Source organism: Mytilus galloprovincialis, chromosome 2 (assembly GCF_965363235.1).
Source record: "Mytilus galloprovincialis chromosome 2, xbMytGall1.hap1.1, whole genome shotgun sequence".
NCBI lineage: Eukaryota > Metazoa > Mollusca > Bivalvia > Mytilida > Mytilidae > Mytilus > Mytilus galloprovincialis.
In genome coordinates this window covers 109,656,333-109,677,832 of record NC_134839.1, presented here as the reverse complement: position 1 = coordinate 109,677,832, position 21,500 = coordinate 109,656,333, and the positions used below count along the sequence as shown (strand labels likewise).

Below are 21,500 nucleotides of genomic sequence, written 5' to 3'. Positions count from 1 at the left end.
GTTTTTCATCCATTATAGGTAGATCAAAACATGACACATTTACACGTGAGCTGGACGGGAAGATTTACGAATGAAAGGCACCATGTTCGACATTGGCTTGAACAACTGGCACCAAACAAACATGTAGATAAATTGTATGACGATAATTTCGGTGTGAGGAAGGTTGATTGGTTCACTAATGTCCTAGGTACTTACGTTGTTATGATTAGTTCACGAATGTCCTAAATACTTACTGGTGATCCAAAAGCACAACAGGATGTCAACAGCAAAATGAAAAGATACGAAGTTTTGAAATATGGGTGACTTTTTTGTTTTTAAATATCATTTCCTCGAATGCCTTTTCAACTTACCGCGCATACAAGCATATGTATAACAACATTAATACTTAGTTATAGATAAACGGTCAATTAACCTGTTCAATAATAACAAAACAAAATGATTTTCGGAACGACATTCAAATTAACAATACATTCTAATATAAAAATAGATAAACAAAACAATATCATAAAAATATCAAAACATTTCATATGTCTTTTGTCCTTATGATCACTATTTTTATATGTTATATATATTATTCTCGTGGGATTTTGTCTATGTGTGTTACATTTTAGTGTTATGTCGTTGTTCTCCTCTTATATTTAATGCGTTTCCCTCGGTTTTAGTTTGTTATCCCGATTTTGTTTTTTGTCCATGGATTTATGAGTTTTGAACAGCGGTATACTACTGTTGCCTTATTTATAGTGGTCTACTGATAATTTTAGGTGTTGTGAAATTTGACGTTAATTATACTGTAACTGGACCAGACGTTACATCTTTTCTTGAGTACAAAAATGTTGATGACATTTTACAAGAATTAGAAGAACTAGAAGTTATCTGGGAAGATGGACAGAAACTTGATATTTCTGTAAAAGCCACTGACATAGTATGGGAATATATAGAGGAAAGCATTACTGTTTATAAAGATACATCCCACCCAATAATAGAAAACCTCTGGTTGTCACGTGATAGTAAAGAAGAACTGTATGTACATCACATTGAAGACTTTTCCAAAATGACGTAAGTTTTTCTTTTCATTTATTTGATGTTTTTTATAAGGAAAGAAAACAATTTGAATATTTAATTTATTTATTATAAAATCATGCATTTGCAGACGTGATTTTCTCATGTATATTTTTTTTTATTATTTTGATCAAAACTCAAATAATGGATTGATAAATACTTATTAGTTAAACAAAAAAAAACAAATGGTGAGGTCTTTCTAATGTACAATGTATTAAATTTAATAATCTAACAATTTATTTCTTCATTATTGAATGAAATGAAGTGCGTTACCATTAACTTTTCGTTTAAGGATTGAGTGGGATACGTTTGACTACCATAGTGGTATTGATAGCGTACACTGGAGGCTGTATGACAATTTTACAGGATCAGACATATTACATGGACAATCGCATTTGATTGCACAAGGACAGACCGAGGTAATATATTGTATATATAGTATCCTAAATGGCATGCAAACTATCTAATACAAAAAAGGTAAATCACAAAAATACTCCGAGGAAAATTCAAAACGAAAAGTCCCTAATCATGGCGAAATCAAAAGATGAAATACATCAAACGAATGGACAACAACTGTCGTATTCCTTACTTGATACAGACATTTTCAAATGAAAGAAATGGTAGATTGTACCTTGCTGTACAAATAACAAACTATGTCAATAACCAACATTAGTATCATACATTATCACATATTAATGTTTTGCTCTCTGTAATATTAATCAATTTAACCCGATCGATCGATGGTTAACCTTTAGATATCTAACTCCGTAGATCAGTCATTTTAGTACCGTCTACGGGAAAATATATATATACTCACAGCTCCAAATAGGTTTAGTTTATCAGACTATCTATCCAGAGCAATATCATTTATAAGGCCATTCGACACGAGATCATTTAAACGGTATTTGAAAGCAGTTCGTTGTTTTTTTTCTTCCACTAAAACAGTATATAATTCTCAGTAACAAGGTTATTATTTCTGATTCAAATAATTATTCTTTTCTTTTAAATCAGAATATAACAGCATGTGAGTTGAAGTATGGAGATTCTCCACGTGGTTCCGATTGTTATTGTACACTTTATCACGGATGCTTCCATCGACATTTTCATGTTCAACCAAAGATCGTGAATGGTTCGGGGCTTACGCCTGGTAAGGACAATGGCGTCCATGATTCGGACTATTTCATTACAGTCATAGTTATCAACAAGGCAATGCTGAAAACAGTTTTAACTAAAAAGGTTTGAAATTTCTAAATGTTTCTCTCTTAGATTTTACATACTTATGATAGCTACATATATTTTAGAAGCAAGTATTTACCTCTTTATTGTAATGTTACATTTCTAATGGTTCATTTAGAACACTAAGCATGCATTAGCAGTGTATTTTGTCTATTCATTTGCCATTTCTTTTGATTTTACTCCCAAGAATTATGGTCTCAAGTGTATCAATGAAAGCCATATATTTGACGCGTTAGAACTAATGTATAATATCTGTAAGTTAGTTGACAGTTATTTACTAACATTCTTATCTACTACAGATAACGATAGACACATCAGCTCCACAACCAGGAAATGTTCATGATGGTCTGCCTGATAACCCAGAGATTGACTATCAACAAAATCTACAACTACATGTATATTGGAATGGATTCTTTGATCCTGAAAGTGGTGTCAAATACTACAAATATGTCTTCTCTGATCATTGTTGGGAACGGAAGGACTTAATAAATGCATCACTTGTAAGTAAAAGTTCATTGCTAAAATCATGATATTTAAGACGGTTTTAATTTATGGTTTTAATCATTTCGCATTTTTACTTTTTTCTCTTTTACAAAAGTAAATCATCCATGTTAATATTGATATTTTTCGTGTAACCTGGAATAAATGCTTTTATAAACAAGTTCACGTTAATTAAAAATAAACAAAGATAAATACCTAACACAATATAACCCGGGATAGTTAAGCTAAAAATAAAACCAAGTCTAAAACACGATTTATTTTCGAAAATGCCTGTAAAAATATAAATCGGCTTATATAGTGTTACATTTGATTTGACTGTTTTCATATACTGTATCATATTTGTATTTACTAGCAGTATTCAGAGTAGTTAAGCCAGTTAAATATATTTATAAGCAATTTAAAACATATTGTTTCTTTTAAGGGAACTGAAACCTTCAACACATTTGCTAGTTTCACCGCCTCAAAAGAGGGTAAATATTACGTGAGCGTTGTTGCTTTTAATAGAGCAAACGATGCATCTTCACTGGTATGTTCTGATGGTGTTACAATTTCTTCGTCAGTACCATATGTAGTAGATATAGTTGTAAAAGATTTAAGAACAGTACCTAGACTTATTGAAGATAAAAACAATAATATTTGGTACCTAGATGAATCGTTAACAAGACATCCATTCAACAATAGCAAAAATTCATGCAGGTATACATATTTTATTCTATACAGTATATCTTATTTATAAGGATAAAACTTTGTTCATGATTGAAATTCTATCACAGTTTTCCACTAAAAAAACAACAAATATTGTCAATTTTAAGACGAATTTGATTGTGTTTAATAAAATATGTGTTGTTTAGATAAAATAAGACGATATCAACTTTTTTATTCCAATTTTCGTTTTAAATGAAACAAATCCTTTTGTTGCATCAAATGCTGTGGAACAACTTGTAAGGTATACCAATTGTTTTAAATCTCAGTAAAATACACAATACTTTATATTAAAAAAACACATGAGACCTAACTTATCATAGTTAGATATAAGAAGATGTGGTATGAATGTCAATGGGACAAGTCTCCATCTAAGTCACAAACTGCTAAAATAAACCGTTTTAAGTCAAAGTACGACCGTTTTGGCTTTCACCGAACAGCAAACTATAATGGACCCAAAAATTAATAGTGTAAAACCATTCCGGAAAACCAACGGTCTAATCTATATAAAAAACGAGTAACAAAAAACTCTTATGAACCACATCAACACACGACAACCACTGAACACCAGCTTTCTTAAGTAGGACAGGTACAAACAAATGCAGCGGGTTTAAACGTTTTAATAGACACCAAACTTCATATTACACTGAAACAAAAGTTTAAATCAAAACATAGAAAGACATACTGCAATGTATACGTGTGATAAGCATCCGAATACAATGCATTTGTAACGATGGTCAAAGTAGATTTTCTCCAAATGTCATAAGCATCATAGGAAGGTCAAATTGGATTATTTCACATTGTTAAGATGTAAAAGTAAATTGTCTTCCGTTTTAATGATGGCCAATGTGGATTAACTCTCTTTGTAATGATAATCAAATTGGAATATTTTCCATTGTAACGAAGTTCAAAGTGTATTATCTCACGTTTACCTCACTATTTTAAATTAATTTTACAAATATATTAGATTTACTCAAATTAAATTTAATATTAGACATGTTTTAATGTATGCGAGTTACTTCGTATAAATAAGTTAAGTTTAAATATGTAGCTTACATGTATTTAAATTTGAAAATGATAACATTAAAGTAGTTTTCTGCAGCTCAAACCTTTTTATTAATATAATATTTCATGTAAAAATATATATTAGACGGTACTTTCTAATCACATCAACTAATTGAGTCAAAATTGGGTTTTTTATCTGACGTTTAGAACATTTATTCAATAAATACACCCAACCTTACTGAAATTAATAAGTTAATGTTGATATTAGTGTGTTTGGTAATTTGTCTTAGCGACACTATTCTACCAACAATTGCGAGTTTCGTAGTTACCTTCATGAATTAGTCGACGCAACTTTCAGATATCATGCTGTCTTTTCTTTCCTTTTATACTTCAAGTAATATATTATAGTTTGCCGGCTATCCTGTGAAGGTTTCGTAATGTGGTATACCTCCAATGTAAAAGTAAACTATGAGATGGATGAGTGCACGTAGAACTGGTACAGCGCAAATATTTCTATGTCAAATCAGGCTTTCTGGACCATGCGTTTTTCTTCCTTTCACAGAGAAGTGAGTTATTGTCGGTTGGCTGGTCGTGTACCAGTCAAAATGTTTGGTTATTCCAGTTATGATTTTTGTTTGTCGTCTATTAAATGAATATGTACAACAGTTAACGTTACCTTTTGTAATACGATACTCATTGACGTATATATTTTTGTCTGGCAGTTCCACTTCTAGTCTTGTTGATGACATTGATATTTATCCAAAGTCCATGATTGCTGTACTCGATTGTGAATCCTTGGCAGACCAGTCATCTTCATTTTTATCTATATTGCTGAGGACATCACAGGTTAGAACTATAATTTACATGAGTGTCGTAACTACAAGGTCTTCAAAATGTCAGTTATTTGTTTGCTAGTGGTATTGACTGTATATTTAACTTTTGATATAATTACAAATGTACTGATACAATAGTTTTTTGAATATTGTATGATGTATTCTACACACATATATTACTGTATTATTCAAATAGATAAGGAATATCCAGCAAAAGCAGTTGGACAAGCAATTCGTGAAGGCTAACGACAAGTCTTTATATCATCTTACTAAAGCCAACAAAAGGGTGCATTTTCACACAAAGATAAACAACCAACAACAGCAATCTAAAAAGATGGATAAATTGTTCCTGCAGAAATCTTTAGAGGTTTCGATTATTCTTATTTCCACACGAACTTATAAATTGCTGTTAGAAAATTTTAAGGTTTTTTTCCTCCAATAAGTGATATTCCATTCTTTCAAAATTTTGTAGCTACTTATGAGTTGGCAGTCTGGTACTGGTGATGATCTTGTATATGATTATGAAGCCGGCCTCTCAACAACAAAGAGCAGTGCCGCTCCAGATGTAGTACCGTTCCGTTCTACAAAACACCACAACCATTTCAGATTCAATAATCCTGATCTTGATGAAGGGAAATTGTTTTATGTTATTATAAAGTGTATAAGTAAGGCTGGCGTTGAGGGAATTCAGGTAAGTCGGCTTATTGTATTGGTTTGATCAAAAGCAAAGTTACTGAGATTTTAATTTAGTTAAGTTTATTTTAAGAAAAAAACAATACTATCATTTTTTGTCGTCAATTTCAATGTTATTTTCATAATCGATTCACTGACTAACAACTTTGACAATGAAGAAAATATATAAATTTTATCGTTAAATTCTCCTTACACAAGTGACAATTTATAGGTAAACAGATATTAATTTACTGTCTGATTAGAATTAATCAAAATGTCATAAATTTTATTTTGTAAGATCGTTCTTTGTACTTAGAGACATACAATACGTAAACTCATATTACAGAATATAGGACCGATCATCATTGATGCATCATCTCCAAGAGTTTACAACGGTCGAATAGACGTTAAGTTAGAAACTGATGTATTGGTTGCTAACTGGTCCGGAACACTTTTTGTGGATGAAGAAGATCCATATCGAATGACATATGAATATGCAATAGGTATAATTCTGAACAGTCTTAGTAGTTAACATGATGATACGGATATACTCAATGTTTATATTTCTATAGACTCTATAGTATGAACATGAATATACAATACAGATACTCTTTTAAAGATGGTATGGGAATTGATATAGATTTAAATTTGTATTATTAAACAATGATATTTTTCTTTTCCATTTGTAGTCAAGTTATAAACATATGAATGAATAAGGAATAAATTCATAATTCCTGCAAATGACTGCCTTTTGTTTCTAAAGATTACAAATCGTCTTTTTTTGTTAAAGCAAAGATGATTTTAAATTTTTATCTTCCATTATTTTTTTGAAATCTTTAGTCCAATATGTGAACAGTTATTTTATATGTTTAACGAATATTTCACTACCATCATTTTATAGCATTTTTAAATGTAAGTTGTTTTTATATGTTCATTCAAATCAAACAATTGAGCATCATGTACATATATAACCAGGATTCCTTATTTGTATTTTTTAAAATATACTCCTTCCATTTTAAGATGTTTTCAATGTAAATGAGTATTTCGTTAATTTATATCCCAGTTATTTGTAGCAGTATGATCGTTTAAAGCATACATATTAGAGGAGAATAATTAGCAATGTGTTTTACTATCACAATAAGGCTTTCATAAAAAATCAAACAAATTAATTTATTCAAAACTAGCACCACACTGTAAATTTAAAAGAGCAGCTGTTCGCATTTTGTTTTGCATTTGTTGCTTCTACAAAGTTTCATTCCCAGAACATATAAGTAGAATGGTTAAACATTTTATCATCTGAAGAAACAAAATTGTTAAAAACGACTAAAGTAACCAAAGGATATACAAAATGTTTAAATGAAAACTCTAAACGCCATAGAATAAAGCAAACCATAACTATCAACGAATTCAAACAAAAACTAAAAATGCGACAACAATAGGTATATTTCACTTGTTAATAGGAACCAACGTGTTATTGGTAATGCGATACAAGGTAGATTGCTGATATTTCGTTTCAGGTAGCTTCAAATATGGAACGGATATCTTAGATTTTAGTCCACTCTCGTTCATGAATACCTGTCACCAAACAAAACCACCGATATGTACGGCTATTGAAACTAAAGACCTACCTTGGTCCCTACATGCTGACGAGAAATATTATATCACAATAAAAGTAACAAATCTAGCAGGATTGACAGCTACCCACACATCAGAGCCTTACAAGCATTATACGCAGCTGCCAGAGCCAGGTGTTGTGTTTGATGTTGATAAAGCATCTATAACAGATAAGCTTAAAGTGAGTTTAAAAAATCAATTAATAATAATAATAATATAAATTGACGTTCCCAATAGCGCGTAAAACACACAATGATAGATAAGGCAAATTGCTACGAAAAAGACTGATGCACGATTTGAAATACACATGATTTGAAAAAGCATAACAAAAAGCACGATCTCCAAGGAGAATAAGAAAGGGAAAGTTCATTAAAACTAACAAAATCAAACACTACCTATCAATTTACATCCTAGCTCCTTTGTTCTTACAGGGGTGATCTGAGCCGGATCACCCCTACCAGATCACCTCAGCTTGAGTTTCTTTGTTTTGCATGCTTTCCTTTGTTCTGTGACATTTTTTCGGGAATGACAAATCCACTATAAAAATTATCATTAATTATACGGAAAAGACTTGCTATCAAAATTTGCGTAGAAAAAATCCAGTGTCTATGCTGGGATTCGAACTCAAGACCTTTAGCATATCAGACCACAACAAATACCACTACATCAGGTCGACTGGATACCAACTATCAGTAATTTAACATACGTAAAGGAAGCAAGATGTTTTTTTATAAGTGGGGCGAGTTGGCAGACCTTGATTCAGTGGGTATTAAACCCTTTTTGTCAATAAGTGAGTTGTCAGACTGATTTTTTAATTTGATTTAACACTTTTTCAAAAGCGGGTCGAATCGGTAAACAAGAGGGGGGCGATTTTTGTATAAAGTGGCTATCTTGTGTGGGCCGATTGGCCAGTGGGGTGATTTAACATGGTCTCATATCTATTCACCGTGTTCGGGGGTCATAAAGGGGAAACATTATATAATATGATATAAAGTATATTACAATGGTTGTGTGGCGTTCTAAACTATATTTTATGAATTGTAAATAGGTTTTCGTCTAATCTGAAACAGCTGGGATTTAAATAGTTATCCCATTCGGACTTGGTGTGTCAGTGTCAGATCACACTCTGGCCTCCGGCCATTGGGGTGATCTGACTCTGACACACCGGATCCTCGTGGGATAACTATAACGTAACAAATGAATTAGTCTTGGTTACCTCTTGAACTCCGACGGATATCAGTTGGAAATTGAATTTTATCAATGACGGTATCGGTGCAACTGATCTATCAAAATTGACGTGAATATAGAAAATTAATTTTGCATATTCGTGATCGTGACATTTACTAATACGTTTCATCACCCAATTCTTATTTCGTTTTATTTAAAATGATAATCCGGACCAAAGGGCAAAGTGAGATTTTTCATTGGTGTCTGTCGTTTGTGGTTATCTTTTGATCGATGACTCATCCTTTGAACAGAAAATGGCTGAAATGACTAAAAATAAAATATAGTGGTAAAATGGGATGCCTAGCAACAAGATTTGCATATATAGTATTTTACCTGTCAACATTGAGGATGTTCAAATCCCGCACGTGGAAGATGCGTCCAACTCTGATCTTATTGTACTAGGCTTGCAACTTTTTTTCCGAAGGAAAGTGGGGTTAAATTCAAATAATCAATCAATCGATTATCCATCTAAAATATTTTTGATTTTTTTTTTCCAAAGCATGTATTCTAATACCTGAAGAAACTAAGGAAACAACGTATTGTACGATAAATACGAAATATTTTTAGGAGACACGTGATGTAGACTTTACAGATGTTGTAGATTCATTTTCACTTGCATGGAGAGGATTTTATCATCCCCATCTACTTTTACAATATAAACTGTGTGTTGGAACAATACCAGAAGGCTGTGATATTGCCGAGACAATTACTGTAGATGCATCGTCAACGAGTTACACATTTAACAATCTATTGTTGAAAAAATCTGAGGTAATATTTTTATATTTCTACCCTTTCATATTTATACAAGTTCATTGATCGAGTACTACAATGTAACCATGATTCAGTTGAAATACCAATTAGTAATAACGGTTGGAAATAGGTTTGATTCCGAAATATTTTTCGGACTTACTTAAGTTCTTGAAAAGGTTTCTATTAAACTCGGAAGTGAAGACCTAAATGGTACGATTTTAATTGAAAAGAAAAGATATTGTGTACTATTTCAAACGACAGAATCTTTTCACTTTAACAGTATTTATAACTTATTCTATTTATTGCAGACGTACTATGCAAGTGTTGAAGCAATATCAATAAAGGGATCTGTAGTCGTATCATCAGATGGAGTTACTGTTCTTGATACATCAACACCGTTAATAGGAATTATCGTTAGTGATGGAGTCAATTGTTCAGGTAGTTTTAAGATACAGAAAACATGTCTTGATTTATAAATAGAGGGAAGACACCAAGGGTGTAATTGGGGAAAAAACATACCAAAAGATGAACAGTAATAACAAAACGACACAAACAACTTATTGTTGTTGATGTACGTAGTGTAAGTGATGTTACGTTGCATTCATTTGGTAATGTCCTAGTCGAGGAAGAGAGAAATGTAAGAGATTGGAAGATACCAAGATGGAATAATCAACATTCATAAAGGAAAAATGATAAAAAGAGAAACACGACAACTGAAAAAAGACTAAGACAAAACAAATGAATTCAAACAAACAAAACTTACAGAATTTATATACACACTGACTTAACTATTTTTATAAACTTTAAGCAATGTCAAACATAAGTATACTTATATTTTTTGGCTTCAAATTCATTAAGTCTATTTAAATGGCATTTCCTGTATACCTTTTTGGATATGTTGTGTAACTAGATTATAATGATAGTCACTTTTCGTTTTAGACAAATTAACTCTTCAAAGCAGTCATCACATAATGGTAAGTTTTACATTCTATGGTCAGTTTTCACATTTGTTTATGGCAAAGCAATTATTCCCACTGCAGATTATTTACATCTAACTGAAAGAAAAAAAATGATACTGTCCTGAAATTTTGTGTATGATCTATTCGGGTCGCATATCGTTTGTAAATCTGAACAATACATATATTGTTTTTCAAAAACACATTGAATTTACTTTTTAACGAATAAATTGTTATGACAAATTACTTCTTAGATATTTTATAAAATCTGTTTTGAAATTATAATTTTAGAATCCAGTTCCTCAATGTGATGAAGATATCAACTTCCAATCTTCGACAACAATGCTGAAAGCGTATTGGAGTACTCAATCGACATCAAATACGTTTTTACAAAACGCATACTGGGGTGTGGATGAGAAGTCTCCAGTCGGAGGTAAGAATAATAATCAGGAATTTCTGTGATTTTAGGTAACTGTCTTTTTTTTCTATTCCGCCTTCTTACTTAGTACCAAGAATATTATTACTTCGTATCTGTTTATCTCTTCAATTATAACGCATTATTGCACTACTTATATTTTTTAGATTACTGGACTGAATATCTAGATTTTAATTACATTGGAAACCATCATAGAATGACAATCGGAAATTTGAATCTAGAACCAGGTCGGACTTACAGAATAAAAGTGAAGCTTTGTGGTGATGATATATGTTTTCCAGTCATATATAGCAATGGAGTAACTGTCTTAACTAATAAACCAGTAGCAGGTGGACTATCAGTAACGCTAGAGACACATAAGGTAATACAATACTTCTTCCTTTTTAGAAGAATATTAACTAAAAATAAGAAGATGTGGTATATAAAGACAACAGTAGTATACTGGTGTACCAAAGTCATAAATCGAATGAAGTGAAACAAATCGAGGTATACATATAAACTATGAAAAGAAAACAACGGAACACAAGAAACACTGAAGAACAACAAAAACGAACGACAACAAGCAAAAACTAAATATTTAATAACAATTGCAATACTCTAGACTTGGTACATGACATATTAAAAAAAAACGGTGGTTTAGACCTGGTTTTCTGGTTAGCCAACCTTCCAATTATAAGGCAATGTTAAAGTATATCGCTTAAATGACAAAACTACATGACAAAAATACAACACAAACAAATACAAGAAACCTCAGCTCAGAGAAACGCACAAATAAATAACGTATTCGCAGAATAACAACGAACATTTTCCATTAACGACAGCACAAGACAAAACAAATAGAGTAGTATATTTTTGACAAATATATAATCTTAAAATATAAATAATATTAGTCAAAATAATTATCATGATTCTGGCGGTATTGAAAGGCTATTTTAAATAAACACTGTAACGACGTCATACTTATTTAGACAAACATAATAATCTATTGTTGGAAAATATAAATAACCTCTCCTATATAGAAAAATAAGGCATATGTTGAATGTACCAAAAATACAGGTATAATTGCCAATGAGACAACACTCCATCCTAGTCTTAATGTATAAAACGTTAACAATTTTAGGTCCAAGTACGGCGTTTACCACGAAGCCTAGGCTCATTTCTTTCTTTCAAATGCCACAAAATAAGTTTTATATAAAAATTAAGCCATTTAAAAACGAAGGTTCATACAAGTCCATTGCCTGTGAACAATCAGCGAAAGTCGATAGATATATATAACATATTGCACAGTAGAATAATCGTACAGATCTATTAAATACAGGTGAGTCAGTAATACTGGTGTTATTATTCTACACAGATTCCAATAATCTGGTGGTTAATGTTTCTTTATCGACATGTTTTAATTTTCATCTCAACTCGACTCAAGACAAAAAATAGACTTTTTGACACTTTTGGTCCTCAGCGATTTTCAACTTTGTAGTTGTTATGGCTTTCAAACTTTTTACATCTGAGCATAGTTTTGTGTTGACGTAGCACGCGTCTGGCCTATAGTAATATTTTTCAACCTGTTACCTTTTGATGGCTATTATTCGTTTATTTCTCTGTCCTATATTTTCTTCCATTTATCTGTTTATTTATTGTAACCCTGTCGTGTACTTTTGTCATTTTAATTTTATAGGTAACACTGCCATTAAAGTGGGAGGTTTGGCATGCCACAAAACCAGGTTCAACCCACCATTAAATGCCCTGTACCAAGTCAGGAAAATAGCCATTGTTACATTATAGGTCGTTTCTGTGTGTGTTGCATTTCGGTGTTGTGTCTCTGTTGTTTCGTAGTTCTCTTATGTTTGATACGTTTCCCTCAGTTTTAGTTTGGAACCCGGAATTGTTTTTGCTCTATCGATTTATGAATTTTGAACAGCGGTATACTTCTGTTGCCTTTATTTATGGTCGAAATGCGCATCGATGCAGAACAATTTGTTCTATTATTGTTATCACATGATTATCTTGTTGATGTTCAATTTCCGTTTTCAGGGCTAGTAAAATCACAACGAACCTCGATTTTTTGTACAACCGAAAAATAAAACGGTCTTTTCTTTTTTTATTTTTACTATGTACTTTTCCCTATACATATAGCTGAGTGTTACATGTGAAAGAATGTACGATCCTGATCTTGAAGATACACAAGAGGCTTTTGATGCAATTGAAAAATACGAGTGGACTTTGATAGATGGCAATTCTGGTGGAATGTACATTAAATGGCAGAACGTCAATAAAAGCAAAATTACCAATGCCACTCATGTAAGTTTATTGTCTTATGATTTCTGAAATCAAATTAAGAAGTAGGAGCACAAAACATGTCAAATATAAATAACTCTTGATCAGTTGCATGTTTTCGATGGGGTTTTATAGATAAACGGTCACTACACCAAGAACGATTAAACCTAAACATTTTGAATCCAAGGAATTGATACATAAATTAGGAGTGATGTGATCATACTATTATAATTAGGAGTGTGGTAAGATTGCTATTTGGATCTGTGTAAACAACAGAATAAAGAACGAGAATGCATTCAAATATTATCAGGTATCTGCATTGAAAACGATGATATAATATAGAAATGTGTGTTTATTAGTTAAGTTAAGCTAATAAGAACGAAAAACAATTGTAGCATTCGACAACTAATTCACCAGAAGCTGAATTTCGGTATTCATAAAAATGATATTAAACTTGTCAATGAGTGATCATGTGAAGTTTATAGACCTTGATTTTTATAAAAAGCTTCCGTCAACCAGTTACTATTTTTGTTCATTTGCATGTTGTAATTTGAAATCTTACGCCGAAGAATAGGTTACATGTTTCTTTTCTTAAACATCGACATTTTGTTTGTCTTTTATTATATATTTTAAAACTTATCCTTGATGAGAAAATATAAATAACTTTACAGTTCAGTTTTGACATTCAACTATCCGATGACATCAGTTTGCATAAATGTAAAAGGATATCTGTGAAAGGTACAAACAAGGTTGGAATAGCATCAGAAGTGTCTACAGATATCAAACTGTGTGATGTTGATGATGGACCACGACAAATTCACCAAAAAGTTGTTATAGATGCTCGTGGCCAAAAGGACACATCTTCAGCAGCAGGTATCATATTGAAGTAGTGGAAACCTTTCACAATTATATAACACTATTTTTTTTAAATAATAATCACTCACATTCATTAGAACTTGTCTCTTGAATAATATAATTATATTGCTATCTTAATAGAGCCAAACCTGCGTTTTTTATGATGAGCATAATTTCAACTTGTATCGTATGTTTCGATGGAATGGTTATCATAGAAATATTTTCTAACTCTTACATCACAATTTATGATAATTTTGACATATAAGGCAAATAAAAATGCAGAGAGTTCCGTGTATTTCTATAATTGTATTTAACTAGACTTCATTTCACATTTTCAGTACGACGAATAACTAGTGTAAAATTCTTATAAAAGATGTTATTTGAAAAGTCCAGGTTCGAACCACCGTTTCTTTTTTCTTTAAATGTCCTGTACAAAGTCAGTAGAATTACAGTTTTTATCCTAATATCACGTGTCTATGTATGTTGGTGTTTGCTTGTGTAGCAGTTCAATGTATATGTTGTTCCGTTGTTTCCACTAATAGTTGGTGTATTTTTCTTGATTTTAGTTTGTTTCAGTAAAATCGATTGATGACTTTTGAACAGCTACTATTATTTTAGTATATATAAACCTGAAAACTGCTAGTTGTCGTTAAAATGAACATAGTTTTCTTCTGCCTTTAATGTCGAGGAAAATATTCTTTACAGAAACACAAGGAATGAGTATTCATCTGGAGACAAATACAGAATGGGACTTTCCTGATATAGATTATACACCTTATAACAATATCATATCTGCTGTGTGGCCCACACTTCGTCATGGATTGTATACATGGGGTTTAATACAAGTGAAGAACAATTATGCTGACCGATATTATAAATCTTTCACTGATATGTCTATCAAAGATCCTTGTTCACATCCTGATGTTTTATCGTGTGGAATAACAGGTGATTATAATAATAGAATTATGTTGGATTTGCATTGATAATGATACAGTTTCTCAAGATTTTTTCAAAGTAACCTATAATACAACAAATACTAGTTTTAATCGTTCCGCTGTTATGTCCATTCCCAATTATTCAACTGTTCTATAAGATATTGCTGATGTCAGGATAGCGTCAATAAAAACTCTAATTAACACAATAATTGTTTTCCAACAAGCCATCCATCCATTGTTCGTTATTCTTCTGCCAGTGTATGTTTCTAGAGACTAATATGTGTAACTTGTTCTTTTGTTGGCAATTTTTACTTAAAATCAAGTGTTATGATTCACATTTTTATTCCAAATGAAGGTACCACTCTATAAAAATAGTATATGGTTCAAATATTTTTGATTGATATCAGTTAGGTATACTGTGGTAGTGTACCTTCTTCATTACTCTCCGTGAGCACGAACAAAAATGTATATTGTACTGGTCAGCACGACGTGGAAGAATAAAAATAAAGAATGTAAAGCTCATAATTAGAATAAAATGCTTTTTTGTAAATTCAACTTGTAAGCTTGGTTTTTGTTTCATTTTGTACATTGAAAACATGGCGAATATGCATGTAGCACTTTAAACTGAACGTTAAGAGGCCATCTCCTAATAAATCGTTCAATAATATCAGTTTTGGTTATTTTCTTGTAGATGAGCAGTATGTAAATGTTATTTTCAACAAAACAAATAGTTTACGCCATGGTCATCGTTATATTGTGTGTATTCATGCCAACAAGTCGGAAATTAAGTATGAAAAATGGACAGAAACACTCGAGGAGGTTTATGAATGTAGTGATGGAGTTACAGTTGACCTAACACCACCATCTTCCGGACAAGTATGGGTCGGAAACAATCCAAACTCAAATTACCAGGTACGTGTTATAACTACTGATTCAAATTCGTACCGTGAGGTTGAAGGCCGGACTACAAAACATTATCATAATCTGAAGGTCATATTCCTAAAATGCTACTATAATTCTGAAGGTTGAACTCTAATACACTATTTCCAAAAATTTACAATAATGTGAAAGGTTGGAATTATAAACATGGCTAATCATACCTGTTATTATCCTAAACACTATTCTTATAAGGTCGGATTACAAATAACTGCTATTTCATCCACGGTATGATATATGTTTGATTCGTCACATCGAGTTAAATAAGGTTAAGAAATCATAACGTCTTTGGACTACTACCGTCTATCTAGACCTTACATCAATTGCACCTGTTTGTTGTATCTGGTGTATCGTCTTATCATAATAATCCAAATCTGCACGATAAAGAGCCGCTGCAATAAGTCATTAAAAAATCTCTATGTTAATTTTAGCATTGCAAATGTGTACCTTCAATCGAACATACTTCTTGTGAAATAGTTACCACTCGACGTTAAGCACATAACAATCAATCAATCAATGTCACACATAGATATTCTATTTACAGACATCATCGTCAGACATATCTATCACTTGGGATTCTTTTATAGATGTTGAGGAACATGATAAAGCGATGCACTCAACCGGTATATCAAAATACGTTGTATCTGTTGGTAAGTTTAGTTTTTTCTTCAATTGCTAAATACTACGGCGACATATGCATTCTTTTAATTGATGAAACCTCATTAATTTGTTGATTTGTTATGATTTAAAAAGGGACATCGCTTTATTGATCCGTGTCATGTACAAATGTAGTCATTTATGGTTTTTTGTTTTTCTTGTGATACAAAGAGAAGCGACAAGGACACAACGCATTGTATGGTATTCTTGGGTAGCAAAAATGTTCAGATTTTGATGAAACAACCACTGTTTTTAATGTTGGTTTAAGATTAAATTTTCATTAAAAAAAAAGAAGGAACAGAAAACATATAAATAAGAACAAATAATTGAATTTGCTTCAAATTGGTATTCCTATGTCAAGAAACAATTGGTTTTGCTTACAGGTTCAACAGAAAATGGAAAAGATGTGATTGACAGTGTAAATGTAGGAATAACAAACCATGTTTCATTCCATGGACTTAACTTACAAAATGGACACCAATACTTTGTTAAACTAACGGGTAATTGTATTTAAATATCAAATTAACGTTATCTGCTAATAATTTCATGTCTAGGAACATACTTAAAATTTTGTTAAGATGTATTAAAAAAGGAAAATAATGATTCTGATATAGAACAGAATAAACACTATATAATACATTGAAGTAACAAAGATAGTATTTGACATGGCACCCGTAGCCTAGAAGCTTTAAAATGTCGTCTTGATAAAATACTTTAAAAATTATATTCTTACATATATTGATAATGTACGAAGTTTCATTATTTTTTCTTAGAAACTTAGAAACGCATTAGAGCATCCTAGAATTACGTGTCAGTATTTTTTGGGACATGCTATACCGTGTAATGCAGATAAACATCTATATCCAACAAAATAAAATCAATCCTAAAAAACGACCTCAAATGCCGAAAGTGTACTGAAAGAAACATATAAAGATGCAGAATGAAATGCATCTTTATATATGTTATTTATCTTAATAAAAATCCATTTTGTGGAGAGAGAGAGAAAACAACCGTCTACCTCAGTGTTTTCTATTTGAATCACAGTTTGATTATCTAAACAGTAAACAAAATTTAATTTTGTAATGTTTAAAATTTTCTTGCTTCAAAGTTAAAAATCCACATTAAAATTAATCCAAATGTCTTTTTTATTATAAGGTTTTGACCTATTGAATAGAAGCACAACAGTTTATGGAAGTCCTATAACAGTGGATATAACACCACCTGACACTACTGGTAAATCTATAACAGTTGACGGGAGACATATGACAAATGCTAGTGAGATAAATGCCTGGTAAGTCATATAACAGTGGATATAACACCACCTGATACTACTTGTAAAATAACAGTTGACGGGAGACATATGACAAATGCTAGTGAGATAAATGCCTGTTAAGTTACCTTTTCCTCGAATGTGACCTACCATGTTATGATTATTACAAGGTTACAAGGTTTGTAATTTCATTAGTATGACGACAGGTGCCACATTTGAAGCAGGAACTGCTTGCAATTCTGGAGCACATGTGATAACCCTCGGTATTTGGTGGGGGTCGTGTTGCTATCGTTAGTAGTCTATGTTGTTTTTTGTCTTTTCGTCGTTTACTTTTTTATCTTCAATGGCGTTGTCAGCTTGTTTTCGACATAAAATACTTGGTACTTTTTGGGTTCGAATCTTTATGGTATATGTCGCCTCTCTTTGTCACATTTCTTTTCTAATATAAACCAAACTGGTAGTAAATTGAAATACATTCACCTGAACAGAAAGCTTCGTACTTTTCAATATAACAAAAAAAGAATATCTTCGCTTTCGTTAAAACGGGCTTCTCTGAAGTTATGAACAGAAGACAACCTTATTTTTGACTTCTCGTTCTCCTTTATCAATTCTGTCCTTTCATTAAATAATTCAAAATTTGATGACTTTGTTTAACATATTTATAACATTGAACTTAAAATAAGTAATACAATGAATACAGCTATGAAATTGATAATTTGGGTCGGTTGAGAACACAACTTTACGACAAAAAGGATAATATCAGCTTCCCAGTTGTGTCCTATAAATTTCTAAGTAGCAACATTTTATAAGTACTTGTATACAGAGTATCTATATCTGCCAACTTATACGACATTTCAGAGCTTGCTTTCCCTGTAATGATTTTCTCGATAGAGGATTAAACCCTTTAATGAAGCTACATGTATTGATAGTTCCAAATGGTAAAAAACGGTAACCCACAATCCCGTTATTTTCCCCAAATTTTGACATCACTACATTGTACGTGCGACTTATTCTGAATATGTACTCATCATTGACAATGTAACTAATTAATCAGGATTTCTAAAACCGGCTGAAGTAACTGATATCATCAAAAAACTTAGCTGCGGTACGTGTTGCTCAGTCTTGAGTTTTGTATGAAATATAAACTTGTCTATTATATCGTCTTTTTCAATTGTCAGTTTTCCCGACTCACAAGTTTTGAATGTCTCCTTAGTATATTCCAGTTATTTTTTATGAAAATTATACTAGAACGAAATATTTTCACTGTAAAAACCTTGACAGTTTTGTTTTTGGAAAATCATTGGTTAAATAACTTCTCCTTGTATAGTTGGACTGGTGTATTTGAGGATCCTGAAAGTGGAATGGATTACTATGAATGGGGTGTTGGATCAAAAGCTGGACAGGATGATGTTATTTCATTTTACTTTTCTTCACAAGATTGCGCATCATCTGCAGAAGACAGCACGCTTGAACTTGATAATGGTCATTCTTATTTTATATCTGTAAAGGTACGTGTTCATTATTTATAGGTTTCGTATGAAGTATTTCTAGTGGCGCTATCATTCGCAAGAAAACATTCTTAAATTGGAGAATAGTGAGAACTATTACTTTGTGTATAAAAAAAACATAACTATATTCCGAAATTAGATTAGAACATATTTTAATATGGCACAGCAAATAACACAATATTTAAAAAAAAAAAACGACGTTACCAAAACGGCTTACAAAAGAGTCACACTAATCTACTTTAAATTAAACATCATTATACTGTGACAAAGTGGTCTTAGTAGTTAACCTTCTGTATCTCTAGCCTTCCAACACTGGCGTTAGTAGTTCAAACCCCACACGTGGTATGTACATTCGACTTCAAGCTTAATTGACTAAAATTGCCAGTTTTTCTGTCAACATGTTGGTGATTTTTGTCCGGGCTATCTAGCTTTCTCTACAAAAATAATGATCGCTGCAAAATAGTCAAGTGTCGTGAAATACAAAAAAAATACTTATCAATCAACCAATCAATCAATCCGGTAATAACAATGGGACAAACTTAACGTGCATAAAAAGTTTAACAAGTTTTATATATGATAAGATATTTGCGTTTGACGTGGACTTTAAGCCAATTTGGAAAGACAGTTGTTAAGATTTGAAGCAAAGAAAAGATCTGAAAAGGCCGATTATTTCCCGTTTGAAAGCGTCCACTTTCATATACGAAATTACCTTACTTTTAAAACATTGGCGATTTCATAATGGGCTTCTTTTATCAAAAGTTGTCAAGGTCGTTCGAAAATAGCTTTTGTTGAAGACATATAAGAACCTTATTCTATGTTGGAATTATAACACCGCTATTATTGTTAATTATATAAAAGTTTGTTATATTTTAGAGTTTCAATAAAGCTGGTTTGATGACTATAGCGTCCTCTTGGGCGTACATATTTGATATGTCAGCTCCTGGAGCTGGACACGTTTACGACGGCATTAAAGATACCAGTCCCTCAGATATTGATTATCAAACAGATATGTCTTCAATTAGCGTACACTGGGAAGGTTTTCATGATCCCCACACAGTCATCAAGAACTACTTTGTACACATAGGAACGTGTGCTGGATGTAGCAATGTTATAGAGCAACCGTATATTGGAGCTCATAATGGTATACTATACAATATATTAATCTTATCATTTATAAAGCGTTTTATCAAAGATTCTGATATTTTGTGTTATGTTGGCATGATGTACAAGTTATAAAACCAGGTTTATTTCACCTTTTTTTCTACATAAGAAAATGCCTGTACCAAGTCAGGAACATTACAGTAGTTATCCATTCGTTTGACGTGTTTGAGGTTTTGATTTTTTGCCATTGGATTATGGACTTTCCGTTTTAAATTTTCCTCAGACTTCAGTATGTTTGTGATTTTCCTTTTTATATATTGATCCTATCACTTTTAAGGCATTTTCATTAAGCCATGATATAAATCACCACTAACAATAGACTAGTTCGTCAAGTTCTTAATCCTTCTAAGTCTAGAACAATTTTCAAGAAATTTTAGAGGACTAATTACAGATGTGCCATCCCCGTCTGTCTGACGTTACGAAAACGATGATACGAATGTTTCTTTGTCACACAATACAAGACAATGTCACAATATTTACAGACATTTTTCAGTTGTCGGAATTTAAGCTTTATAGGAACTTATGATTTAAAAACATAAACGATAACGTATACAAAACAAATCACATCATTCATAGTCTAGCCTATTGTATGTTTAGTCTGTTTCTTATAGGATACTGTTCTGTTTTACTTGTAGAATTCACGTTATCACATATCCATCTTATATCTGGGGAAACATATTTTTCAACTGTAACTGCATGTAATACAGCCAATTTATGCACATCTGTGACGTCAGACGGTGTCGTTATTGACAATAGTCCCCCCGCAGTTGGAATAGTACAGGATGGAACAACAGACGATGATATAGAATATCAATCAGTCCGGTTGGTAATGCTACTTCTTTTAAGATTAGGGTCTGAATTTGGTTTAAAGAGCAGTTATGCTTAAAGGCATCTACAGATATTAAACAAGAAC

General features: G+C 31.9%; 1 protein-coding gene across 1 annotated transcript in view; it reads left to right on the top strand.

Moving 5' to 3' along the window:
• Positions 1-21,500, top strand: part of LOC143062607 (uncharacterized) — a 37,458-nt gene that overhangs the window by 10,997 nt on the left and 4,961 nt on the right. Inside the window, exons 5-29 of the mRNA XM_076234272.1 lie at positions 19-187; positions 762-1,056; positions 1,352-1,478; positions 2,071-2,295; positions 2,595-2,795; positions 3,218-3,492; positions 5,226-5,349; positions 5,809-6,027; positions 6,355-6,511; positions 7,526-7,803; positions 9,417-9,617; positions 9,908-10,037; positions 10,539-10,573; positions 10,847-10,988; positions 11,138-11,352; positions 13,125-13,289; positions 13,937-14,138; positions 14,826-15,065; positions 15,747-15,967; positions 16,536-16,641; positions 17,032-17,148; positions 17,804-17,939; positions 19,246-19,426; positions 20,300-20,567; positions 21,223-21,409. Coding sequence (XP_076090387.1) covers positions 19-187; positions 762-1,056; positions 1,352-1,478; positions 2,071-2,295; positions 2,595-2,795; positions 3,218-3,492; positions 5,226-5,349; positions 5,809-6,027; positions 6,355-6,511; positions 7,526-7,803; positions 9,417-9,617; positions 9,908-10,037; positions 10,539-10,573; positions 10,847-10,988; positions 11,138-11,352; positions 13,125-13,289; positions 13,937-14,138; positions 14,826-15,065; positions 15,747-15,967; positions 16,536-16,641; positions 17,032-17,148; positions 17,804-17,939; positions 19,246-19,426; positions 20,300-20,567; positions 21,223-21,409 — 4,616 coding nt within the window. The remainder of the gene's footprint in view (positions 1-18; positions 188-761; positions 1,057-1,351; positions 1,479-2,070; positions 2,296-2,594; positions 2,796-3,217; positions 3,493-5,225; positions 5,350-5,808; positions 6,028-6,354; positions 6,512-7,525; positions 7,804-9,416; positions 9,618-9,907; positions 10,038-10,538; positions 10,574-10,846; positions 10,989-11,137; positions 11,353-13,124; positions 13,290-13,936; positions 14,139-14,825; positions 15,066-15,746; positions 15,968-16,535; positions 16,642-17,031; positions 17,149-17,803; positions 17,940-19,245; positions 19,427-20,299; positions 20,568-21,222; positions 21,410-21,500) is intronic.